General features: G+C 46.5%; 2 protein-coding genes across 3 annotated transcripts; one reads left to right on the forward strand and one right to left on the reverse strand.

The window, feature by feature from the left end:
• Positions 1-581: 581 nt before the first annotated feature.
• Positions 582-7,454, forward strand: ckmt1 (creatine kinase, mitochondrial 1). Of its 2 annotated transcripts, XM_036543719.1 has the most exons (10): positions 582-823; positions 1,103-1,305; positions 2,543-2,741; positions 3,498-3,593; positions 3,904-4,125; positions 4,759-4,844; positions 5,776-5,899; positions 6,346-6,480; positions 6,606-6,731; positions 7,147-7,454. In XM_036543719.1, the coding sequence occupies exons 2-10, from the start codon at positions 1,157-1,159 to the stop codon at positions 7,258-7,260; spliced, it is 1,251 nt and encodes a 416-aa protein (XP_036399612.1). In that variant the 5' UTR covers positions 582-823; positions 1,103-1,156; the 3' UTR covers positions 7,261-7,454. The 2 variants fall into 2 exon arrangements, with proteins under 2 accessions (XP_036399612.1, XP_036399611.1); XM_036543718.1 differs by lacking the exon at positions 582-823 and having other exon boundaries at positions 892-1,305.
• A 563-nt stretch (positions 7,455-8,017) lies between these two features.
• LOC118788339 (stereocilin) lies at positions 8,018-25,595 on the reverse strand. The gene is made up of 30 exons (XM_036544300.1): positions 25,520-25,595; positions 23,733-24,869; positions 23,104-23,128; positions 22,217-22,721; positions 21,113-22,006; positions 20,297-20,359; positions 19,769-19,894; positions 18,929-19,095; positions 18,466-18,652; positions 18,223-18,338; positions 17,775-17,907; positions 17,427-17,609; positions 16,255-16,293; positions 15,444-15,620; positions 14,720-14,869; positions 14,300-14,358; positions 13,629-13,752; positions 13,130-13,212; positions 12,863-12,998; positions 12,212-12,411; positions 11,996-12,086; positions 11,730-11,889; positions 10,868-11,037; positions 10,546-10,701; positions 10,287-10,429; positions 10,001-10,149; positions 9,823-9,920; positions 8,680-8,827; positions 8,395-8,438; positions 8,018-8,035 (listed from the first exon to the last, which is right to left on the reverse strand). Exons 1-30 carry the CDS (start codon positions 25,593-25,595, stop codon positions 8,018-8,020), a joined length of 5,757 nt encoding a protein of 1,918 aa, XP_036400193.1.
• Positions 25,596-26,822: the final 1,227 nt, after the last annotated feature.

A 26,822-nucleotide genomic window follows, 5' to 3' on the forward strand; every position in this document is an offset into this window, starting at 1 on the left:
AATGGTATATAAAAAATGTGATCTGTACCATGTTTCTTCAGTATCCAGGCATTTAAACCAAACTTGACGTCAGACCAGCATGTTAACCTCAGGACAGAAGTATGACTGTGAAAGACTACTGCTGAATTACATAAACTTCGATAAAAACGAAACTCCACTTGATGCCCTCCTCAGGCTTCCTGCTTTGTTGATTCATGGTATTAAAACCTGTTTAGTTTGGAAAATGAAAGCCACAATCTAACACACAGCTGTATCACGATCAAATTTTTTTATTGTCTCAATATGGTTTTAGTAAGCCTTGACTGAGATTAACCTAAATAAGGTGGTATTTATTTAGTTATGTTTGTGTGGAAGTGCACTTTTTATATTGTGTTTCTTTTAATGTTGAAAAGGGAGAATGTGATGTTTACATGTTGTATAATATGAAATGAATTTGCAGATAATGCAAATATTCTCTAAAATAAAAATATAAACATTTTTATTTCATTTGTCTGGAACAGTTAATCCTTGAAGCTTATTGGAAACCTGTGCTGAGTCTTTTGTGCATAACAATCTTAATGCTCTTTTCTGGCTGGCAAGTAGCCTGCGTGACGGAATGTAGGCTACATTACAAAAACATGCGTTGTTCTGCTCCTGAATGAGGGTACCTAAATCTCAGACTGCTTGATCCTCGGGGGAAGGTTGAATTTACGTAAAACAAGTTAGACTAATTACCTAGTCAATACCGCTGTTTGGACTGCCGCAAAGAAATCCTGTGCGTTGTAACGTTCTACCTGGCTAATTATTTCGGTATCAGCGTTGGACGGATACAATACCCCTACAGGTAGGAACAGGCGACTCCAAACAATTTTTGAACCCTCGATAGGAGATTTTTTTGCCACTGATGACGTTTTGTAGTTATCCATTAAACTGAGCGGCTCGGCATAGCATCTGCACACTTTTAATTACGTTCCCTGTGGATTAACTGTTTCCTTAAGGGAGGGGGTTGTTTGATCGTTGCCTCGTAACGTACTGCTGTACTCGCATAGGTTTATTATACATTCGAACCACGTAGCCCTACTGTTTCCTAGATTCTCAGTAAGATCCCTACCCTCCCTCGCAGCACACCTTTAGCGGCATCATCCCGGCTTCCTGACTCTCGGACCGTGAAAATAAGATGGCAAGCACTTTCTCCAGGATTTTGTCCTCAAAAAGAAGCATCGGTATCCTGTCGCTGGTCGGAGCAGGATCCTTAACGACGGGGTTCTTTCTGAACAGGGAGTATGTCAGCGCCGGATCTCTTGTAAAGAGACAGTACCCCGCCAGGTAACCGGGTTTATCTGACCTCGCCTGAACTTCCGTTGCTCCTGAATTAAGCGATGGTTTTATTATTCTTTCACAATCATTTTAGCTCTGTAGTATACATGGGTATTTTCATGATCGTATTTTAACTGTACCCTACGAATTTCTTGCAATAATCATCACTGAACCAACAAAACTTTATAGCGTACTGTTGTATACTTAATTTATATCATAATGTAATGTAAATTATATATGTTGCAGTTTGTGCCCATTTAAAAGGCATAATGTTACCCTATGACAGGTTTTGGGGAACATTTGTGCGAAACGGAGTGGAATGTTCTGGAAAGTCGTAAAGCACCAAGTCAGTAACCTTGAAATGTCACCTCCTTTTGACACCTCTTTAATTATTATTATCATAATATATGCGATGTCACAAAAGGACGGATTTCACAACCAGTTTTTGTAATCTTTTTGAGAATGATCACTCGCATCTTTTCTGTTGGAATGCGCTGAAATGGCGTTTCTGCTGACTGCTATAGCTCCACCATTAGCTAACATTAAATAAATTCACCCCTGACTATGCCTCATATTCAAACCGCAGAATGGCCTCTTCTGGATGTTGAGATTATAGTGAATTGATGGCGGATTTACTGGAAACGAAACGGAGGATTTAGAGTCACACAGACTTATTCGCAACGCAGGCGTTCTAAGCGCTGATCATGAGTTCTGCCGCTGCGAGCCGAATTCGTACCATGCTTATAAACAGCAGCACATGCTGCATGCTCAGCCCTAGTTAACGTCAATGACAGGTGGACCTGCTATCCGTTATCTGGCTCGGAGGATCTACTGTTTTAATAGCATATAATCATATTCACATGATTTTTAATCATCACATGGCATTATCCTACTTATTTGATTAACTTGATTAATCCAGGAGGGCTAGCATAGGCTATATCAAATCTTATATCTATTCTATATCATATGGGTGGGTATGAAGCGATTCATTTAAAATACTTTGCTGTAACAATATAGCCTAAATTCGGATACACCCCTTCTTGTAAGACAAATTTCCCATGCCCTACACACATTGACGAAAAGCATCATTAGAATCAGATGGACTTGGTTAAAATATTAATGCAGTGTGTGTACTTTCTCAAAATGGTGGCCGACAATCTTCCAGCCCAACGACATCATGATCCTTGGTTTTGTTTTGTCATGTCGCACTTCTTCAACCGACAACCAACTGAAATAACGGTGACAGCGCGGAGTACCCGGATTTACGAAAACACAACAACTGCATGGCCAGCCACCTCACCCCTGCTTTGTACGCCAAGATGTGTAACAAGTCCACGCCCAATGGCTTCACCCTCGACGAAGCGATCCAGACCGGAGTGGACAACCCCGGGCACCCATTCATAAAGACTGTGGGAATGGTGGCAGGGGATGAGGAGTCATATGAGGTGAGGGGGTCATTAATATGGCCAACCCGTCTTTAACGTTCTCTTGATCGCAGGCGTTGATAGGGATTTTCATCCTGACTGCACCATAAAAATGATGAATGAATAAAGGTTCATTCATTGTAATTCAGAGGAGTGCTTCCTGCAGGCCACCACCAAAATTGATTTATTTTCTGCCCTCAGTGTCTCAAAAAGTGATCTGTGTATGTGATGGTCATGCTTGTTAGATCATAGTCAGTTATTTTCATGCAAGGTTAAAGGCTCTGTAGACAATGTAGCCCTGTTAGTGCAGCAGTTGCAACAGTCTTATTGATCCTTTCAGCAAAAAGCATATCTGCCAGACTCCCTTGCTGTCCAAGACTGCAGTCCATAACTGCACCACATGAATCAAGCCTAGAAAGGAAAAGGGCTGTACAAATTCATCAAGGTGTATTAGATTTATTTTAAGCTGTAAACAGATTTATTTTTAGTCAGTAGTTTTATTTTACATCAAGGTGAGGCAATTTTGATTGTGCCAGCGGTGCAGTAAGGAGACTGTTAAAGGAAGTGGCTGGAACAATAAATACAACAATAAAGAATATCCAATGTCTTGGCTGACGTCCGTGCTACACACCCACAATGAAAAGAGGAGATTACAGTGGTATAAAGATAAGCTGCTGTTGGAGACTATTTGTTTAATGTGAGTCAGCATTTCTGTGTATTTCACCTTTAACTGAATAGTGCTACATTCTGAACTTTACCCTTACCTGTTTGTGTCAGGTGTTTGCTGATCTCTTTGACCCTGTCATCAAGGAAAGACATAATGGTTATGATCCCAAGGCGAGGACACACCCCACTGACCTGGATGCAAGAAAGGTAGATCGAGATGGAGGTAACTCCACAGAGTGGAGATTTTGAACGTAATATATATGTGTATATATGTGTGCACATGTGTATATACATACACATACATATTAAATACACACACACACACACACACACATATATATATATATATATATGGCTGATAGCATCTCCCATTGTGTGACAGGTTAAAATACCAATGCCAGATATTTGTGAAAAGGAATCCAAGGTCATAGTAAAACCCAGGACATAAACTCTGAGCCTTGGTCTGTCTTCCCTGAGGAAGATCATTAACGGGGTTCGTTGTGCTGATTTCGGACAGATCCGGGGGGGACAGTTCGACGAGCGCTACGTGCTGTCGTCCCGCGTGCGGACGGGCCGCAGCATCCGCGGGCTGAGCCTGCCGCCGGCCTGCACGCGCGCCGAGCGCAGGGAGGTGGAGCGCGTGGTGGCGGACGCCCTCAACGGCCTGGAGGGAGAGCTGAAGGGCCAGTACTACAGCCTCACCCAGATGACCGAGCAGCAGCAGCAGCAGCTCATTGACGTAAGACCTCCGACCTGCACCTTCCCTTTGCACTGAGTGTCCTCTGAGTCAGAGGCCTGTTAGAGCGAATAGAGGTTCCACTGACTGAAAGCTGCTTATCTTGGGTGCGGGTCAAGATAAATGCAATCAACATTGTGACTGTGAACTTCATTGTTAGAAGTAGATATATGACATGGAGGCTTTCTGTTGTAAGCGGCAGTGGTGGCAGTGTAGCATAGTGGTAAGGAGCAGGATTATAACCAAAAGGTTTCTGGTTTGATTCTCTGCTGAGACACTGCTGTCATACCCTCAGGCAAGGTACTTAACCCAGAATTGCCCCAGTAAATATCCAGCTGGCTAAATGGGTAACATGTAAAAAAAAAAAACATGTAAGTTGCTCTGGACAGAAGTGCCTGCTAAATGGCAATAGTATAATGTAAACAAAGTCAAGACACATCCCTTAGTATGCATGTAACTGAAACAGTGGATAATAAATAGTACTTTTAGCTCTGTGGGATACCTAGTATGTGATCCTTGTCTTCTTGCCCTCACTGTTCCTTGTGTAAGACTGTGATATTCTGTTTGGGAGATGGACATACTGCATGTGTACTGCAGTAAGAAATTTTATTTTTCTTGCCCACACGCATGACACAGGATCACTTCCTCTTTGACAAGCCAGTTTCTCCTCTTCTGACCTGCGCTGGGATGGCGCGGGACTGGCCAGATGCACGCGGAATCTGGTAAGCAGCATCTGCATGCTTTATTTGTTGAAGTGTTTTTCAAACATGGCGCCTAAAGCACTTTCTAACAAGAAAAGAAAAATGTATTAATTTTAACTTAAGATGGAAGCTGTAAAAACAAGTAGGCACGATGGAAGTGGGACTGAAAAGACATAAAGAAAATGTGCAGCAAATTGAAAGGAGTCCAAGGAATAAGTGTTTTAGTATGTAATTTTGTTATTATAAAAATTAAAGCTGTTAGATTAGTCATCTGACATGTATTCCTTGAGTAATAAGATATTGTGTCTGCATACACTTGTTAGCATTAATATATCATTTTTCGTGTTTTGATTTATAGTGCCATGTATAGCGCAACATGTTAAGGTACCAAGCCTTTTGAATCATTGCTTTGTTTTTTCCTAAAAGAATATCTACCTTACCTTAAGCTTGCCACTCCTCCACGTTCAAACCTTCAGCTTGTTGTGGTTACACCTTGACTGTGGGGAGAAGTGCCCTGAAAACGAAGTGCCCTGCACCTCTGTCTCATATTCCCGCCAGTGCGCCATAAATAGCGGCGTGTGCTGCCAGTCCGCTGTGGCCCGATCCAGCATCAATATCCCCCGACTTCTCTCCTTCTCTCCCATGGCATGCCAGTGCACTCCTCAATTATTCATCTCCACACTCCGTCTGACCTCACCTTCCCTGTGCAGTCCTGTCCGCCTCACTCCCAACCCGTATCTCTTTCATTCCTCCGTTCCACAAGCTCATCTAGTTTTCACGGATCTCACTAAGGAGGTGCCACCATTGTCAGTGGATGTGTGACACAGAGCTCTTCTGTTGTAAGCAGATGGAAGACACAGGATACAGCCTGTAGTTAGGAGTCTGTAGAGGATAAATCGTGACTTTGGCTTTGCGGCACTTGTGCATGACGCTTGCCCCCCTCCTGTTGCAGGCACAACAATGAGAAGACCTTCCTGGTGTGGATCAATGAGGAGGACCACACCCGGGTCATCTCTATGGAGAAGGGGGGCAACATGAAGAGAGTGTTTGAGCGCTTTTGTTTTGGACTCAAAGAGGTAACCGCACACGGCTGCCTTCTCCCCTCACTGATCTGATATCTGTCGAACAACGTTTTTATCACTGTATTTGGTATAATGAATGTCACATCGTATTTGGGAGATGCCTCTGGGTGAACCGTTGCGCAGAGCAGCTGCTTTCAGGTCACACATTCAATTAGCTGATGCCAAAGCTGTTAGACGTAATTAGCAAGACTCATTCGGACTTAAGTCACAGCATGCTGTTAAAACATAAAGCAACTCAGATTGCAATGATATCATGATCAACTTAGCACTCATAAAACAGTGCACACACATGCTTGCATATGTCAGTAACATCCCCAGTCATCTGGGATGGCACTGTGCTCTGACAGTCATTGAATATTATAGCTGTATAATAAGACAGAGAGTAATGGGATGCCTTGTGTAGAATCCCTTTGCCAGTAAGCTGCTGTTGGCTTTGTCAGGTGGAGCGCTTGATCATGGAGAAGGGATGGGAGTTCATGTGGAACGAGAGGCTGGGCTACATTCTTACCTGCCCCTCCAACCTGGGCACGGGGCTGAGGGCCGGCGTCCACATCAAACTGCCCCGCCTCAGCAAGGTACCTCCCTCCAGAGTTCCATCCCCTGCTTCTCAGAGGCTATGAGCGCTCCAGCGCCCCAGACAGCGACCTGTAGAGGCCGTTTGCTGAGTTTCCCCTCCCCCCCCTGTCGTGTCTCGCTGCAGGACCCCCGCTTCTCCAAGATCCTGGACAACCTGCGTCTCCAGAAGCGAGGCACCGGCGGGGTGGACACGGCAGCAGTGGGCAGCATCTTCGACATCTCCAACCTGGACCGGCTGGGCAAGTCCGAGGTGAGGCTCAACATCAGCAGCACCATTTCCCCCCACAGGAATAATGATAATCTACTCTATTTAAAAATCATAAGCCACGCAGAGACAACATTGTGGCAATAGGAAATAGGAGAAAAACTCAGGGAGTATAGTTTAGTTTAAATTCATGTGAAGGGTACTGTCATTTTACCCTTAAGTTGAATTGCCGAAGTAAATCAACAATTGTTTAAATGGGTAACCAGTGTAGAGTTTTCCTGGGTAGTGCTGGTTAATGCCAAAATAATTTCACTGACCTTTCCTTATTGCATTGAGTTACATTTATTTAACAGACAGATCACAAAAAGCCCATCTCTGCCATGGACAGCTTTTCTGTTATTTAGGTTTGTAGCCCAGGTGTTCCAGACAGTAACATCACTGTGTATGTGTGTTTGTCCAGGTGGAGCTGGTTCAGACAGTGATTGATGGTGTGAACTACTTGATCGACTGTGAGAAGAGGCTGGAGAGAGGTCAGGACATCAGAATCCCTCCTCCCATCAGCCAGTCCAATTAAACTGAGGTCAAACAGCCTGTTCAGCACTTCCCTCTGGCTGTAATACTTCCAAAATATATATGCTAAATATATTGATATATATATAAATATACATATATCTAAACAAAGCACTCTGCATCTGTAAAGCACTGACATAATGGAAATAATGAGAAGAAATATGAAATAATATACTCAATAAACTCTGCTCTAACCCAGTCAGCTGTTTCTTCTTCACTGAGGATGACCTTCTAATGTGTTTGTTCAATGTGATCCAAGGTCAGATTTAAAGGATATTTTTCTATTCTCTTTTTGAAAACAATGGTGATTTCAAGTGTAACAGAGTTGCAAAAACATTGTGGTCTACGCAGATATCTGTGTAAATGTCTCAGCCTTAAATGAAATCATACCAAAGGGGTATCTGAAACACCAGTAATATAATAATTTAGAATAACAGTTATTAAATACCGAGAGACAGGTTTTTCTTTCTCCCCCATAATCATTAAACTGTATCTGTGTACCCAGATCTAATTCCCTTGTTTTGACAGCATTTTTCGTCCAAAGATAGAAAATGCTCTGAACTGCTATTTCACCAAGACTAATGTGGTCACCATGGTAACCGAGCCATTTTCTGTACCCTACAGCACTGGAAGGAGCATAGCATACTGGCTTCCCAGTCATGTGACCATGATGTCAAAACTCCTCACTGTGAACATTCAGACATTGAAGAATGCTGTTTTAATCATGTAGGAACGGCAGAAATCACATACCGATGCTCCGTCTAGGTGCTGCGCTTTATCTTAAAAATTCAGAGCAATCTGATCATCGTCTACAGTTTCAATCAAACGTGTTCTCTCCTTGCTAATGTGATTAATGACTAAGATAGTGAAATAACTGATAAGGCTGCACATTCAACAGACTCGTATAGCCAGCCGTGTGTGCGATAATGGATGGTACTGCCTCAGATATCATGAGACAGAGCAAGGGCTTTATTTCAGGAAGAAAACAGGAACACTGATAAAAATGTTGTGTTTATTTTTCATTATAAATGTAATAATTCCATAAAGGACAAAGAGCAAATAAACACAAACAGGTGCTTGTGATGCTGCTGTTTTATAAGAGATGGCATAATATACAGCACAGAGGCGTTAACCACACAGAGAGGCTCTCTGCCGACCACATCGAAGGGGCCCAGTTTCTCCCTGCGGAAAACAAACACAGCATAACTAGCTGATCAGCCCTGAGTGAGACACATGAAGATGCAATGCAGAATTGGTTTCCACAGTTCTGAAAACTCAGTTAACAGTTTCATTGACATTGCATCCCATGGGCCTACACTTGAAAATGAAAACATCACACTCCATAATGTCTCTCTGTAGGCCTTAGTTGACCTAGTTGATCAAATCACTGCACCCGTTCCTTCTGGCTGTGTTTACGTCTTACCCCTGTGCTCCTGAATGACTTCCCCCTCGTACAGCGCGCGCACCACGGCCTGTCTCTGCTCGCTGCCCAGCTCGGTCCACTGTTCCTCCGTCACGGCGGAGGCCTGCTCCAGGCTGAGCCAAGATAGCTGGGTTACGCTAAACACCACCTGGGCGAAGGACAGGAGGCAGTAGGCGGTCACAGATGGCCACAGTATTTACAACTACACCCAACTCATACCGCAGCTCAAACAGGAAGCCCTGGTTTTTCCTATTTGTGTCTGGGTCAGGTATGATTACTGTAAATTATCTATATCTACATCTAAGGTCCTTCCTCTGTGATGCTCTCAAACAGGCCAAACCAAGCCAATGTTGCAAATGCAGTGCTGATCTAGTAGGACGTAGCAGGAATTAGGAGTAGGAATTACATGTATGTGTAATTATGGGCTTGAAGTTCCCACAATTCCCTGGGATCACCCATAGAGCCACCTGTTTCAAGGACTCATTTACACTCGCAATGCACAAGACAAGTGGGTAGGATTTGTATATGCAACACTGACCAAAAGGTGCAGTGAAATGGCTGGGAGAGCCGCTGTGTTATATTAATGAGTATCAAACAGCCGGGCTCCATCCCACTGCAGGCTCCACTTCTCAGCCTGCTGGAGAATCAGGTCCGTTGCCATGGAGACCTTTTTGCTGGAGAACTCCTAGAGGGGGCCCTGGCCAACAAATCCCTTCAGCTCAATAATGCTCAGTCGCAGTGGCATTTTTTTGGAGACAGAAGCACAAGTCTTGTAGTGGCAAACATACGGCTGCTGTAAAACAATTACTGCCTGTCTGAGCTTTGAGACTTACTGGAGCAACATTTTTTAGCAGTGTACAGACACAAAAACCTCAGACCTTCTAAATTTAATTTAACATTATACACATAGCTTACATATTATTTCATCATATTATTACATCATTATTATATTTTCTTTTAGCAATGTAAGCACACAAAACTCACCAGTCATGTAAATTTAGTTTCCTCCTCTGCATGTTCAACACATGAATATAAACAAACCTTACATATTATTTCATCATATTATTACACTATTATCATAATGTCTAGTAACAAGGTCTCAGAGTTACAATGAACCCTGCTGGAGGGGGAGAGAGGGCTCACCGCCAGCTTGCTGGGGGGAATCAGGGCGATAGCTGCAGGTGTCAGACCCTCCATCTGTTCCTTCACCAGAGCAGAGAGCACCATGTCCGGTAGCCCCGCTAGAGAAGGACACAGCTCGTTACTCATCTGGGTTCCTGTCTGATGATGTCACTCACCGGACATGTTTGCGACCCCGTACCTGCTAACGTTCCAATCTCCGTGAAGACCTCGGGGCCCCAGCTGCTGACCGGCCCGAAGGCCAGGGGGTGGGAGAGCCAGGCGGTCAGGGCCTCCAGCTGCTGCTCAGTGCACGGCAGGGCGAGATCCCTCAGGAACAGGACGGCCAGGCTGATCCAGCGAAGGACGAGCAGAAGGGGCCGTGTGAAAACCAGGTGTATGTCTATGTGATTTTAGAGTGACTGGGATGTGTCAAGTACTGGAAACATTTTTAATTCTTTTCCTGTATCTAACGTTGTCTGCCTGACCTGAGCTGGTAGGGGTCCAGGCGCTGGATTTCAGCGGAGGTGAGACCACAGAGCAGATGCCCGAGAGATGCCATCTCCGTCCCTCCGAGCTCCTGCGGCTTCCGCCTGCTTCTGCGCAGGAAGCTCAGCACGGCTGCTCTCATCTGAAACAAAACGGCAGTCAAAAAGAGCGCAGTGTCACACAGCTGCCCCCTGTTTGTGTGCAAGTGAATCCCGTGGCTCAAAACACCAATTTTAGGGACTCTACAACTCTGGTCACCTTCTTTGGGTTCCACTCTGTCAGCGCCCCCAGATGGGCCACCACCCCCAGGTTGGTCAGGTTAGCCTCCTGCAGCTCCCTTTCGCTCATCTCAGTCACGATGCAGCCCAGCTCCAGGATCTGCTCCGGCCTCAGGGCTTTCACTGGAGCGTAAGACTGAGGAGAAAAAAAAAGTAAAACAACCCCGTTGCTTTCTGCCACTCACTACTCTCACTTCAGTCTCGCTTCACGCTGACCGCGTCGGCAAGCTGTTCTGCCTGATATGGGGTTTCAAAGGCGTCGCTCAGAAGTTTGCAGAGGCGTGCCGGGAGAGCGGACTGACCCGTCTGAGTTTGGACCACAGCGTCCGCCGCTGCTCGGGGCTGAGGGACCCGTCCTGACCCAGATCCTCCGCGCACTGCTCCAGCTCGCCCTCCCCCATCCGTCCCAGCTGGGCCGCCCTCCACGCCGACGGGAACGTCCCCTTGATGTCTGCGCAGCTCGGGATGGGTTCTGCCCGGCCAAACAGGACAGTTAAGCGAGGAGAGAATTAAAACTCACCAATCAAGGAGGGGCCAAGGGTTTCACCAAAGCAACGTCATGTTCTGTCACCACAGTGCACCACAGCGCACACAACATATGTTAACACCTCCCTTAAACTATATTATATTAGGTTCAATAATTTGCCTGATGTACATTTACATGATGACAATCACTCCTCTCACACATGATCCCTGCCTGTACTGGTCCCTCAGTGGTGGAATGAACTTCCTGCAAGGCTCAGGACAGCAGAATTACTGGCCGTTTTCCAACACAGACCGAAGATCCAACTCTTCAGGCTGCATCTCGGCTCCACCTCAATCCCCACCCTCTAACACCTGCTACTTGTATTACTTTTATCACTTGCTGTTTATTTTAAGTGCAGTATCACAATGTGTTTTGGATTCTGTGATCTAGTGACTGATGTTTGGTAGTGTGTATATTTGGCTTCCTTTAGGTTCTAGTCAGGTTGCACAATTTAACTTGTGGTGGGGCTTGAAAACTGTTATGCTCACAATCACTAGTCTGGGACTGTTGTTATCCTGGTCTGACACTGTTGCTCATTCAACTTGAATGGATATACTTCTGTTCTTTTGTGCTGGATGCTGAATGAATGCAATATATGACAATGTAGATGTATATAGTCAGGACAGGTGTGTCCTCACCTCTCCTCCTCCGGCCCCTCCTCCGGACAACCCCACGCAGCAGACTCTCGCTCTTCTCCCTCAGCCCCTGCATGCGCCGACACGCCCCGCCCACTTCACTGTCCTCCCAGCTCCTCTGGCCCTGCAGGATCTGCTCCACAGTCTCGGGGCCAAGAACGTCCTGATCAATACATACACGTTAGCTCGCGCCGGGAGGCTACTACGCTGCCTACTGAAATCACGCCAGCGGATACAGATATAGGTAAACATACAGTGATTATGCTCACCAGGGGGAGTGAGGCGATCTGCTGAGGTGAAAGAGCAAACACTAGCCTGCTGGCATGTTCTACCTCCCCCACAGTCCAGGAGGAAGGCTCACTGCAGCACATATTAACACACATAAGCAAAGCGGCAGAGGTTAAGGTGTGCCAAGAATGATATTAGCCGACCACTAGCTCTTTTTTCTGTTAGCTGTGTCTGAAAGGGAGACAGAGCTGTCTCACCCAAACAAGCCCCTGTCCGTAAGCACCCTGGCAATCTCCGTCAGGACGTCCTGAGGCAAGCAGTACCCCTTTAGGTCCTCCAGGCGCAGTCTCAGAGCCTCTCGGTCCACCTGCCCAAGCGTCTCCCTGTCCAGGAACGGCAGGAGGGGACCCAAGAGGTCGAGAGCTGTCCCAAAGATGCCCTCCTCCTGGGCGATGCCCTACGAGAACAGTTCCCAGATCTGTGAATGAACAGCTTGTTGCTCTGCCTCACCGGTGCCGCCCTGCTGACCTGGCGGTGCCCTGCAGCAGGCCACGCAACCCACAGATGGCACGCAATGGGACTCTGCCGTGTGTTATTCTTTTCTGGCAAATTCATCACATTAATTGATAAGAGTCCCCCCTTTGAATCAAAGAAGTGTAAGATCAAAATTATGTCTTAAAAGAATCTTGGTTGTGACTCATCCTGCCTTATGAACAGATAAAGCAAAGCGCTGTCACAGGGGAAAGAGACTTCAATCATAAAATTGGTCCATAGGTTTGCTTTGTCCACAGTGGGCAAAGCGCCTGCTCTCTATATTAAAGAAATTGATTGGGCATTTTGCCAGCAGCGGCAAGCAGAGAATTAGGGGGAGCGCGAGACTCGACTTCACAGAGAAACACTGCCCTCACCAGGACAGAGAGCGCCTGTTCAGCCAGGGCTGTCTGCTTGTGCCGGGGCAGCCGCAGGAAGTAGGTGAAGTTCTGCCTGACGAAGTCCACAACCGCTACAAGCGAAACATTGGAGAGACTCTCAATCATCTTCACCCTGGGGAACAGCAAAGACACGGCTCCCAAGTGACTCGTTGATGGGATGCAGACGAAAAAAAAGACAGCAAAGTAGGATACAGGAGAAGGGTTTCTGCATTAACAAAAGGATTGACGGAAAGGTTATCTCACGGTAATCCTGCAGAGAATGACGGGGAGAGAACGTTCAGATCCGTCTCGGGTCTTTTCTGAAGCTCCTCAATGACACATTTTCTCTGCAAAGGATGAGAGGATGGCTGTCAGAGAGACAAAAACAACCTTCCCTCCTGTGAGGATGTTTTTGAGAGTGTTTCTATGCTTTTGGCACTCGGAACAGTCTGGAGTCTTTATCGCTGCATACACACACTCTAATTAGAGATCATGCAGAAAATGAAGAGGTTTTAACGCAAATCCTGCCATGCTCTAGAATGGTGCGCACACTGAAGTGTAGATAATGTAAAATGAATGACTGAGACAAACTATTCATGACATGTAAAATTCATTACAAAATGTGACTCATACTCTTGAAAAAAACCCAAAAGGCTGAAAAGGATACGGGATTTCTAAATACTGAAGGTGAAGGTGAAGATTTAAAGAGAGAAGGAGAGGAGCTGAGCCAGAGAGCTGAGTATAAATGCCTGCACATCCTAACCAGAGCTGGCCGCATTTCTCCTGGCAGCTCACTGACGAATCGCAGCAGCTCAGAGAAGTCCGACTCATTGGCCCAGAGCCGCAGCCAGTCACAGCTCATGCCACCAGCAATGCGGCCCAGGCTTCTGCAGACAGAAAAGAACAAGGGAAAAACATAATGTGCCAGACAAGGTCTGAAGGTCTACCGCCAACAGCTCATTATTTCATTTAAAGACGTGGTTTTGCAGAATTGCGGTGTAATATCATATTGTTTAGTTGGTAAAACAAACTATCCAGCAAATAAGTTGTGTGCCCTAGTTAATGAAATCACGGATAGACAGAAATAAAAAAGACACAGCAAAGCATTGAAACAGAACAGACATTCATGTCAGGTTTGCAAAAATTGATTTTTTTCCTCCCTTTTCATCTTAACCTTTTGCTTTATTTTTCAAATAGAATGCAAAAGGGCTGTTATGAAAGGCCCTCTCTTCGTTATGTGCCTGCTACAGCACAAGCAGCTGCCGCGGTGCATTTAATATTGAACAGCGGGGTTAATTACCAGAGTGTAAAAGAGTCGCAGGAGATTCACACAGCGAGATCTACACCCCAAAAGTTTCCCTCGCTGATTATACAGCAGAAGTGACCCCAATCATCGCTCCAAAGGGAGGGGAGACGGCACTCAGTTTCACTTACTCAACAGTTTCTCTTGTGATGTTTTCGGTCTGAAGGATCTTCTTGAAAAGTAACTGAGCCTGCGTGGAAAAGCAGATAGGCGGCAGAGGGTGGGCCTCTGGTTATAGGAATTTAATATGCCCTTTGTTGTGACAAAATCTCTCTAAAGCTAGACATTATTAATTCATACCCCCTTTCTTATTATACAACAGCGAACCAATTTGTTTGATGGCAATGGAAGGATGTGGAGTATTGATTTACTGAGAGGCTTTTTTCAAGCGGCGGCTGGCGCGAACAGTCAAAGTGACACCATCTTTGTTGTCGACTTTATTTTTCACCCCTCGACCGACAGCGCCGGGACTGTGTCCCTGCCAGCAGCAAGGGGGACAGTTTGCACCACGGAGCGGAAAAAAAAGAGGCAGGCAGGGGTTAACGCCGCACCTGCTGGGGGGACCAGGGCAGGTGTTTGTAGAGCGTGAGGTCTCTCAGGACTGCGGCTCCGTCTAATTCTGACGTTAGTTTCCTCAGGGACACGAAAGGCAGAAGGCACCACATCTGCGAGGTCATGTTCACCGCGTTTGCGTCCAAGGCCTTCACAGACAAGGATAGCACGGATTCAGCAATCACTTGCAAAGACTGCATATGTATTATAGACAGAAATGACAAAATCTATTTCCATTACATCATTTATCTTCCTGGCAACTTATACACGTAACTTACGTTTGACATCCATTTGTGCCGTTTAATATTTACCGAGGCAATTAAGACTAAGACAATAGCTCAACGGCAATGCCCCACCTAGAAATTACACCTGTAACATTACAGTTACACGCCCTGCTCTTTAACCTCTATGTCAACCCAACGACAATACCAAAGGAGCACAAAATTGATAAGGCCTCCAATGCAATGACTACATTTGGGTGGGGATTACACCAGCAAATGCTGGAAGCATAGGAGGCATTTAGGACTGTGTACAAGGGGTTGAAGATTTCTTTACTTTCCACAGGTTTAGCGAATAGCCTGTAAGGATTTCCGGTGTGTAACATTCTCCAGAACAGTAGGTGACAGAAATGCACCTTTCGGCTGGTTAGCAGGCTGCTAATGAGCATTACAAAGAAACTGTACAACTGTACTGTACAAGCATAGCGACAGCGTTGTGCTGCACCTGCTGTAGAGCGCCATACAGCAGGGCTCTGTGTGCGGGGCGCAGCTCGGCCAGCAGGGGGCTCCAACACCGACAGAAGGACGTGTCCCCGGGCTCGGACACAGACAGGGCCCTCAGGACATCGGGAGACAAACCCAGGAGCACAGGCTTCAGCTGGCACAATGTATCCATGCTGAGCTGGAGAGAGGAGAGAATATTTAGAACGCTCAATTAGGCCACTGTAAACTATAGCAACTGAAATGATACTAGAACAGAAACAGACTTAGCTACATTATCACTGTAGTATTTAATTCGTATGCAGAATGGCACTGGCTATTATAACTTGGTGTAATCAATCAATGCATGGACAGGTTTGGTCTGACTTCTGTATGTAGAGTTCATGTGGCCTTATCACATGCATTTTTGTACATTTTCTATGTAGGACTCTCAGGATAAGGGCATCTGCCAAATGTTTATATCTCAATGGAAATGCAGCTACCACACTGGTGCATTGCAGTTCACCAAATGCAAGACTGACTTTTCATAATATTTTCCACTTTAGTCCTTAGGGGATTGCTGCTGTCTAGTGGGAGAGACGGCAGTGTTGTTGCTTGTCTCTGTAGGGAAAGCCCACTGTTGCTGTGCGTATATCTAAATTGAGCACGGTTTTCTGTAATCAAACAGAAGTCAGAAATGTAGAAATGTCTGTGGTTTGTATTGTCTTTATACAGCATGAACCTTCTATTCCAATGAAACATGTGTTTCCTTGTTTGAAAAAAAAAAAACAGTAGTTGATGCAATGTTGACGTGATTAAAAAGCAACATTACTTACATTTGTATGTTGTGTAATCCTGGATAATACTTGGAAAGCCTGAGAGGATAAAGCAAACACGTGCTGAGTCAGACAGGTCACTGTGGCTGGGTTATGCCCATTGATTCGCAAGCTGCTGCCCTTACCCAAGAAAACCGACAGGGCTCATCAGTGCCAGCTCTCAAACTCGAAATAGATTAGCCAGAAATTTTACCTTTGAACTGATTCTTTTTCTCCACCGGTTTCCATTTGTTTTGCTTGATTAATAAGCACGTCAGTTAGCTGAATAATCCATACTCAGCGGCACGTAATTCCTTTTTTCTTAGTTGTGGCTTGTGGAGAGTAATAGAGCACTTAGCTAATACAGAATTCAGTAAACTGATATCAATTTTGATCGCTGCAAAGACAACATTTTTAACTTAAACGGGTAAATAGTTCAGAAATGTTTTATACGCGTCACATAGGCTTTGAGGGTGAAGCAGAGCAAAGGCTAACAGAGACAACACAGAAAATCCGCATTGCCATGTGCCTGAACAGTGCTGCATCTGCATAGATTAACGGATCTTTATATCATCAACATGTTCATGCTATATCATAACAACACGCTCTGGTTAGGAACACAGACAATGGACAGTAAATTGATCCATATATTGGAACAGTCAGTGGATATGTTCAAATGTTGCATCATTACATGATTTGAAGAAAAAGAAGGCTACCACAAGATAGAGTTAGGAAAAACTGTGCCGATTAGTACGCAGTGTCCAACAAACAAAAAGGCCGTTGGACATGATCACTTTGAAGGCGATATTTCAGGCTCCTCCATTTCAAGCTCAGAAACTGCCAGTGGTGCTTATAATCTGTCCCGTTTTCACAGCTGGGTCTTTTTCTCGCGGCAGTCTGAGTTAAGTACCTGACTCCGGGTGAGGCAGTGCATCACCCAGAGTTCCAAACCACTGGCCGCGGGTGACAAGAAATGAGCTCCAGCCAGTGCTCCACACCATTGCCTCTCAATGCACCTGCCTGCTGTAAAATCACTGATATAGATTGCACAGGGCAGCGGCGTGTTTTCTCCTCCATCTCGGCACCACAGAACTGCATGATGAAGACATCCTGCAGCTGCAAAGCAAAGTTAGCACGCGCTCTGCTGCAGCTCGTGTTTCAGGTGCAGAGAGGCAGTGTTAAGCTGTGCCTACCTGCGCAGGGGGATACCTGGACAGGCCAGGCTGAGAGAGGAGGTCCAGGACTTGGGGCAAGGGGAGCGGCTGCAGGAAGGAGGCTCCTAGCTGGGGAAGAAGCCCGCGTAGTGATGTCAGTGCTGGTGAGCTCAGGGCGCTGCTGTTCAGGGCCCTCACAGCCAGAATGAGCCAATGAGACAGCTGTGTGGAGGACACCCCAGTGTGAATACCAGCACCGATCCCAGTGTACACGTCCAGGGATGGTTTGAGCGAGTGGAAAGGGGGAAAAAGAAGTCAGAATACACCAGACATCACAGAGAGAAATACATTTAGAGGGAGAAAGTGAACAGACAGGGTTGTACTTACCCTGCCAGAGGCACTGGTGAGGCCTTCAGTTACACACAGCGCCAGACGCTGCCATAGAACTTGTGAGAGTGGGGAGGTTGACAGAAGCACATGCACATCCTCTGGGCTCAGGTAACACAATAAAACCCCAAGCCTGCAGCAGAAAGTAAAAACACAGATTCTCTATCATAATTCTCCTGCCTTCCTTCTGTCCTCAGCCTGGGAGGTTTCAGATGGTTGCATGAGGTCCCGTTGCCATCTGTGCTGCATTGCTAGCTGTGAATATTCTGTTTAAGACCATACGTCTTCAAAATTGTTCCAAATCAACCAGCAGCTCACGATACTTATAGCAGAACTTTCAGTGTGATACATACCGAGCTGACTAATTTAATCAATATAATTTGATCAATATAAAGATGTGCGGTGAAAAAAAAACACAGAATGTATATTCTCATTGAGCTCACCATACCTCAAAAGATCATTGCTGGTAAGGTTCATCTTCTTGGTGAAGACTGTGCGGAGGATGTGGCGCCCCCTTATGGATTCCAAGCTGCTGTTCCCCAACACCTCCACCAGGGGGCTGAGCTACAGATGGGGAGATCAAATCTTTCTTAAACACCAGCTTGCACACCTAAAGCTATAATCTGCACTTGACTGTCATCGGTGGTGTAGCCACTAACAGCACTATGACCTCTGGATGCCAGTCACTGACCTGCTGCGATGTGAGCTGCTGGAAGTGGCAGATGGGTAAGTGTGGGAGCAAGGGCAGGATGGAACTCAGGAAGTACGGTGGCCAGGAGGGGACCTCTCCCAGTGCATGAGACTGCAGGAGCCTCTTGACAAAAGCCCTCTTCTGTTGAGACTTCATGTCGGAGCTGTGGTCACGGATAGCCATCAACCTGAAATATCACAGGGGCTCAGTTTAAAAAAAACATATATCAGTCACATGACATTACATTACATTATTGTCAGTTAGCAGAAGCTCTTATCCAGAGCGACTAACATAGGCTACAATCATATATAATCATACAGCTGGATATTACTGAGGCAATTGTGTCTCAAATACCTTGCCCAAAGGTATAACAGCAGTACCCCTGCAGGGTGAACCAGCAACCTTTCAGTTATGAGTCCTGCTCCTTACCACTATGCCACACTGCTGCCCACAATGCACTCACACACTGTCATTGGCCATCAAGGAGGCTGGGAAGCTCATGATATCAGAGACAGACATGAAGGGGATGAACTGAGAGAGGTCGACGAAGAGGTCGGGGGTGACGCGTGGGAACTTGTGGATGAAGGCGGCGGTCATTGTCTCCATGGCCTGCTGTTCCTGCTGAGATACCTGTAGGTGACATCATTGGTCAAAGCAAAGCATGTTTAGCCCAACAAAACAAAATCTCCATGTGGCTTTCACACAGTTAACCACACAGAATTTAAACTTTTCTCATGGTGATATTTCATGTCTTCCACTGGCATAACTATTCACTACTTACACAAATGCATGCATACACTGGCCAAAACCTGAACTGCACAATTAATTTGAAGCCTTTCCTAGGATTAGCTGAGGCAGAACGTTTTGGAAGAGCAGGATAATGCCAGTTGTCGGTGTGCCAGCAGAGTGAAAGCATGATTCACCAGGGAGAGAACTGAAGTTTAGGAATTGGCCGTCAAAGCTGCCTGACAATATTGCAAAAACATATGTGAATAGACCCTTAGGAACCTGCTGCAACTCTGCACTGCTGTAAATACAACATGGGATGTACAGCCACATGATTTGTTATATGTGTGGCATCATGTATGATGTCACAATTTGGTCAGCAATCATATGTCAGGCGAATAATGCATTTTGATAGCCAGTGCATAACAATACTGAAGAGACTTGTATCTCTATAGTATCCATCAACACTCACGTTACACGTTGCTGTATTTGTAGTGACTCTGTGATTCAGATTGCTGTGACATGGTACCCCTTCTGCATTAGTTACACAGCGTGCAACGGCGGTTTCTTTATTTACCTGTGTAGTTTCCACCTGCAGCTGGTCCCAGCTCTGATGCATGTGCGACAGGAACCTTTTCACCGCATCTTTTTCTGCTGACATCAGCATAGTGCGAATGCTCTCTCTGGGCATCTGAAGGTACTCCTGGGCAGACAGACAGACAGACAGACAACACTGCTACTTCACATGGAAAAGACAAACCACAAGATCGGGAATACAATACAAAAAATACTAAATCACAGTGACACGTAGTGATAGGTGGAATATGACATAACCAAATCCATGACATAACCAAATCCATACTGTCATTAACCAAATCCATACCTAACCTGCTTACACACAGTGTGGCACAGTGATTAAGAAACTGGACTTGCAACCGGTATGCTGTAGGTTTGATTCCAAGATGGGGAGTAACACCCACATAGCTTTAACCACAGCTGCTTCAGTAAATGATCCAGCCCTATAAATGGATAATATGTACTAAGGTAACCTGTGTTGGCTGCCTTGGATAACATCTGCTATGCTAATAAATAAAGCAGCATGTACCTGGAGGAGGACTCTGAGGGCAGAGGAGTTGTCTTCTCTCTGGATTAGGTCCCACAGTACAGGCTGAGAGGGAGCGGGAAGAGGTTACTTTCACAGTGCTGCTTGGCACTTTGACAATGTATTCAAAACCTGAAACAATACAGCACTCTGCAGTTTAAGTTGCTGTACCTAAACCTAATTTACAAGAATAATAAAAAAGTGGTTCTATGATTACCCACAATATTATTTTTGTATGGGCATATAAATATATATTTGTTTTATTTAAATGGATATTGTGAGTATATAAAATATCATTTTTATTTTGTATATACCCACAACATTATTTTTATCATTCCCCACAATATCATTTTTATATTTATTATACATGCAACAACAGTCTAGAGACCTAGAGAGTGTGGAGCACTACTGACATCCTGTAGAATGGAACTGGAATGGAATGGTTCTGGAACTGAACCCCTTTGGGTCTGGTTTTACCTCAAATACATCTTAGTGATGTTTGCCCTGTGCACTCTATTATTATCTGTGACTAACTGTCTTAATCAACAATGCTGCTCGAACAACCCTTTGTACCTCTGGCTTAAAGCCTGCACTGAAGAGGACAGAGATAAAACAAGACAACCATCCTTCATGGGATTCAACCATTCATTCACACCCAAAATACTATATCTCTCCACAGTCAGCTGGCTGTGGTTTATCATTCTAGGATGCCTTTTGGTTATGAGTGAAAAATTTGATCTCAAACTCCCACACACACACGCACGCACGCACGCACGCACGCACGCACACACACACACACACACACACAAACACACGTACGCTGAAGCAGCTCAGGAGATCCTCCTTGAGAGATGGGTTCTGCTCCTTCCTAAGGAAGATGGCCACCGTTTGGAGCACGCTCAGAGATGCGTTGGGCCGAAGGGTGGCCCAGAAAGAGGCGTTGTCAAGGAGACTGGAGAGCAGGATGGCCTGGCCGAGCCCCTGCCGCACCTCGCTCTCGCCCTCCTCCAGCCCGGCAGACAGCCCCACCACGAAGTCCAGAACACGCAGCACATAGCTGACCGTGCCGAGCCAGCCCACACGCTCATCTACAGGCCCCTCGCACTGACTCAGCTTATACAGCGCCTCCAGCAGGAAGGGGGCGGGGTTCACACACAGCTGGGAGGTGTCAAAGTCGTAAGGGGCGGGCAGCATGTCGAAAACCCGCTGGAGGAGGCACTTGGCGCCCTCCGGCTTGGCTCCCTGCGTGGTGCAGAAGTCCAGCAGCAAGGGGTTGGTCGCAGCCAGCCGGCGGTAGAAGGTGGCATTGCGGCAGACGTGATCCCACAACCCCTCCCTGTCCCTGCAGAGCTCCAGGAGGGTCGAGTTGGCAAAAGACTCCGCCGCCCACTTCTTGTAGTCGCACGTCTCCGTGGCGCTGAGGTTGACACGGGAGGAGTTGTGGAGAACTTTGGAGCAGTACTCTGCCGCCCAGCTCCCCTCCTGGGGCAAGGGAGAGGACTCGTTCCCGCACAGGGCCGTGATGAGGGCCACGTTGCTGGGCAGAAAGCACCTTCTGAACACCTCTGCGCTCAAGGAGCGGGCTCCCAGCTGCACCAGGCAGTCCTCGCTGGCATCAGCGCCAGGGCCTCCGGGGGCATCGGCAGACAGCTGCACGCACAGCTCATCAATGCTGGACTGATTGTAGTAATGATAGTCCTTAGTCACTGCGGCCTATAATAAAAGAGCAGAGTCAGAATTTAAAACCTGTGTGATAGATGGAGCAGTAATAACAGAGAAGAGGCTGACAAGTGCACCAGCTGGTTCATTTTAATGAAGATAAAACACCCTGGTTCTAATAAAAAGTATATGGGTTCTTAGAAAGATTGGATACAAGGACAGGTGCAGGGAGGGTGTAGGTGTAAGCAGATGCATGTCTCTTGCCTTGTGGGCGCGCTGCAGCCAGAAGGACGAGTTGGCACAGACGGTGTTGTTGAACTCGTGTGCGAAAAACTCGCTGCACACGTGCACCCACATAAAGTCGTCCTCGGCCGCCGAGAGGTACCAGGCCGCGTCGGAGCACGTGATGTGCAGGTCCGGCCCGACGTGACCCACGTCGGGGTCCAGAGCGCCGCTGTGCCCGTCGAACAGGTTGCAGTAAAGGAAGACGGTGAAGTTGGAGACGCCCGTCAGCCCGGGGATGGAGTCGTTGCAGGCCGCCTCCAGGATCTCTGCAGATGCCAGGTAGCCCGCCTCTTGGTGATCCCTGTCTCCCGCTGCCAGCAGGTGAGGCAGGAGGGACCTGGATTTGCGAGCTCGAGGCGGAGGCCTGGAGGCCCTGCCCTCGTCCCCAGAGGTGGAGCAGGACATGAAGGGAGGTCTGCTGGGGGGCCCCTGTGCACTGAAACCCAATGCCTGGGCGTTCCAAGTCACATTATGCCTGATTCCCCTACACACATCAGAAAAGACAAGGAACTGACAATGGGCCTGCATGACTTAACTACAGTCACTTGGTTAACTACTATAGTTCCTCTTTCCCTCCATGTCTGTTTGTAATTTGTCATTTTTAATCTACACTATGGGAAACACAGATCAGAAAAAGAGAAACTTGGTCTACACAGAGAAAGCCTGTTATCTGAGCACACTGAGATACAATGTGCAGCTGTGTCACACAGCAACGCTGCAACCCCATTGGTCCACAGTGAGAGTATCTGTTTGATATTCTTAGAAAAACACTATCCACTAGCACCAGTGGTGCTTTGGAGCTTTCTTAATACAATATCCTTGAGAAGGGTCCCTGTGTGTTTGTTTAATTTTGCGCTGAGACTTACCACAGAATTAATTGCCTCAGGTCACCTTTAGAACAAGCAAAACAAAAAAAAAACGGTTTAATAATACAAATCACAGACACTGGCAGAGGGCATAATAAGGCTCACAGTTAAATCGTGGAAAAATTAAGCTCAGGTCTTTGTAAGGCAACAATTGCGCTTGATGTAACAGCATCGCTAGGCACACAATACCCAGGGTATTCAGTTACTGCCAGCATTGAAAGGGAAAAGCAGATTAGCCGTGCCATAGGATACAGAGTAACGTGTATCTGCGTGCTGAACAATAAGACAATTATGAATTTGAAGTCATTGACAGATGTGAATGTACTGATTTAAGTCCCATTTTGTCTCATCAACAGAATTAATTTTAATTTTATAAGGGGTTGGGGTCAAGGTGGGTATTAGAGTATGTTGAGTTGGAGTGTTTGAACAGCAGTGCTCCACATGGGATTTGAACCTGTGATCTTTTGGGTTATAACCCCATTTCCTAACCACTATACACTGCTTCCTTATACTTTCTCAATAGTTGGACTTATAGTATGGCTGTTCAGCACATAAGCTAGTAAATTATGGGAATAGAGTGGTGTGGCAGTATATGAAATTGTACTCAAAAGACAGAATTGAGGACTTGCCCACAGAGCACATTCCTGATCGACTGGCATGGGGTACGCCCACCAGGCTGGTGACATCATCCAGCAACGCCACAGTGACGCGAGACACCTTCCTCCTGAGGTTGCCATACACAGAGCTGCCCAATCTGTGCAGGAGACCCCGTCTGAGGCCGTCCAGTCCCTGCAGGAGGGCGGGGTTCGGCTCGACCGCCGGCTCCATCCGTTCTCCGGCTGTGGACCTTGACAGCGCCTGGAGGAGGAGGGTCTGCATGGCGCCCAGCTCCTCCGCGTCACGCTGCGTCTGATTGGTGAACAGGTTCTCCTCCTTTAGAGCCCCGGGGAGCATGCTGAAGGGTTTGAAGCGCCCGAAAGAAGGGGAGCCTCCCTGCGGGTCACCGTTCACCCCCGCGGGATGCAAATTGACCATCGGTTTCCAGTTCCGCGTTTCCAAAAAGCTCATGAGCTGCTGCAGCCAGCCCGTGTTGAAGGCGCAGTCGTTGCGGCCCTTTAAAACACAGATGAAGCCCTGCAGGCCTGCACTGGCCTGCCCATATGTTCCACTGACTAGAGCCTGCAGCACAGTCTCAAGCAGGGCACTAATGGTCTTCCAGTTCTGTGACAGGAAGGCAAGGAACGGCCTGGGCGGCTGCCTTTCTGAGAGGCTGAGAATGGTTTGGACCAGTCCCAGAAAGCCATCCCAGTGCGGGCTGCCCCGGAGCGACAAGAAGAAATCTTGGAGCCTAAAACTGGGCCTGGGTGGTGGAATTTTCCCATCCCACTGTCCAAAGGTGCTGCCCCCTTCTGGCTGGAGGAGAGCATACAGCAGTTTCTCCCAGAACTGCTCCCCGTCAGTCAACTGCGGCCCGTCTTCCCACTCCGCTGCCGCCCCCTGCAGGTACATGGAAATATTGTAAAGGAAACCAGAGAGACGGTTCCTGTCCAGGGATTTGCTGAGAGATGGCAGGCTTATTCTCTTGGCAGGCAGGAGGCCCAGAGTTTTGAGCCCCCCGACGATGTTCCTCACTGCAGTATGGATTTTCTGATCTTGTGCACTGGCTTGGTTAGGCTGCTCTCTGTGCGAATACCACCCCCCTCCTTTCCGCCAAATTGAAACCAGCTCTTTCAGGACTGCATCTCTCTGGGCTGCTTTCTCACTTCCTGAAAAAAAGACCAAAATGACAAGCTTGCATGATGCCTGTTCAAACTACAGACATCAGTCAATGTTTGCCCGTCAGTAAAAAACAGGAATTGGAACAAAGCAAGAACATAGTCACATTCATCCACCATTTCCACAGGAGTTGGTAAATTGGATATATAGCAGTGTGTGAGTGTACATATATGTGTGTGTGTGTGTGTGTGTCTACTAAATCTACTAAATGCCAATAACATATCTACTAAATGCCAATAATATAAACATATCACATTATTGGCATTTAGTAGATGCTCTTATCCAGGGCAAGTTACATCAAGTACTGGTTTTTTATAATGCTATTCAGTTACTGAAGCAAGAGTGGGTTAAGTATTTTGTCCCAGGGCACAGCAGCAGTGCCCTTGTGGGGGATTGAACCGGCAACCTTTCAATTAAAAGTCCTGCGCCATAACCACTATCCTACACTGCCACCCCATACATATATAACATACCCTCACACTGCTGCAATGATCCCAAATGAACACTTTATGAAAAATTTAGGCTGAAATGAAACAATATTGGGCACAGAGGTCTTCACCAAGTCACTGACGGGAGCATTACATCAGTGTGTAGGTAAGTTCATTTGTACGACAACACACACAGGGCTCGCCAGCCTCACCTGCACTGACCGCTGGGATTCTTCCGAGTAGGACGCCCAGCAGCACGAGAAGCACGGCCGCTCCCCGCTTGGCCATTCCGAGCCTCCTCCACATCGGCTGCGAGCCAGCGCGTACGGTGTCACATCCCTCTCTGCTGGGCACACCGGCTGCAGAGTCCCTCAATGAGCTGGCTGAGACAGGTGCGGGGAGTACAGTGTCACTCTGCAGAAACCGACATGCAATGTTAATGATTGGTCCCTGTCACTTGATTACCCACTAACAAAATGAACCAAATTTCCATACATCTGACAGCATCTGCACGTCTGTCGTTGACTTACATTCCAATTTTAATTACTTTTTCCGCCATCTATTTTTTTCGGTTTCTGGAAAAATACACTGCAAAATTTCTTCAGAAATGTAATTTCATTTTGGACATGAAAAAGACTTTAATTTGCCTCTGTAATTACATTTTTTTCAGTACATTTTCACACATAAAATAGAAGCCAGAATATATTGTGGATTCGGTTCTAGGATGAAAGGAATTACCATAATGAGTTCAAGCTTGTTTGCGACAAAAGAGTGTAAAATAAATTTCAGTACTCACAGTCAGCTATGGTCCATTCATGGGTTCAGATTTCCTCGTACGGCTGCTTATGGAAGCTGACAGGTAAATGCATAAACAGTAGCATCTCCAACTTTACCAACTTTCTGTTGCACGAGCGTGCTTAATAAACAACTGCGTATCAGTCAAGCTGGTCTCTCTCTCTCTCTCTCTCTCTCTCTCTCTCCCCCTCTCTGTTTCTCGGTCTTTCCCTCCTCCCAGTCTCCGAGATTCAGTTGGATGCACAAAGGCCATAGCTTCATGTTTCAGTGCCATCACACCATCATGTGCCAGCTGACTCTCCAGGTAACTGGCTCCGGTAGGGACCCAGTTTGAGGATGAGAAGGATACAAGAAGAAGGGTAAGGGTCAGTGGGGCCTGCGCTAAACTCACAAGACACGCGTAACGACTTCTGCACGCACTCTTGAATAATACAGCAGCACCTTTGTGACAAAATTTATGCAGGTCAAAGGGTAGAGGACGCCTGAGTACAAGCTCGGGCTCAGTACAAGCTCCAAGACTATTAATGGGATATTAAAAGGACAAAAGCTCAACAAATATACTTGTGTTAAACGTTATGGTCTTGTTAGAGAGTGCAACCTTTGTCTTGCATGCTGGATCATATTTGTGTAAGAATAACTGTTTCACAAATAAAGAACATGAAATCCTCTAAAAAAAATCTACCTACCAAAATAACATTGACATTTATTCACTTGGCAAAT

This window comes from Megalops cyprinoides, chromosome 13 (assembly GCF_013368585.1).
Source record: "Megalops cyprinoides isolate fMegCyp1 chromosome 13, fMegCyp1.pri, whole genome shotgun sequence".
NCBI classification, from domain to species: Eukaryota; Metazoa; Chordata; class Actinopteri; order Elopiformes; family Megalopidae; genus Megalops; species Megalops cyprinoides.

Coding starts and splice junctions, on each gene's coding strand:
- ckmt1 (XM_036543719.1), top strand. CDS start 1,157: ATGGCAAGCACTTTCTCCAGGATTTTGTCCTCAAAAAGAAGCATCGGT. Junction 3,594..3,903: donor CTGACCTGGATGCAAGAAAG/GTAGATCGAGAT, acceptor GATTTCGGACAG/ATCCGGGGGGGACAGTTCGA. Junction 4,126..4,758: donor AGCAGCAGCAGCTCATTGAC/GTAAGACCTCCG, acceptor CGCATGACACAG/GATCACTTCCTCTTTGACAA.
- LOC118788339 (XM_036544300.1), bottom strand. CDS start 25,595: ATGGCCAAGCGGGGAGCGGCCGTGCTTCTCGTGCTGCTGGGCGTCCTA. Junction 14,359..14,719: donor TGCCCTGGTCCCCCCAGCAG/GTGCGGCGTTAA, acceptor TTTTCCACGCAG/GCTCAGTTACTTTTCAAGAA. Junction 11,038..11,729: donor GAGGGGCCGGAGGAGGAGAG/GTGAGGACACAC, acceptor TTGGCCGGGCAG/AACCCATCCCGAGCTGCGCA.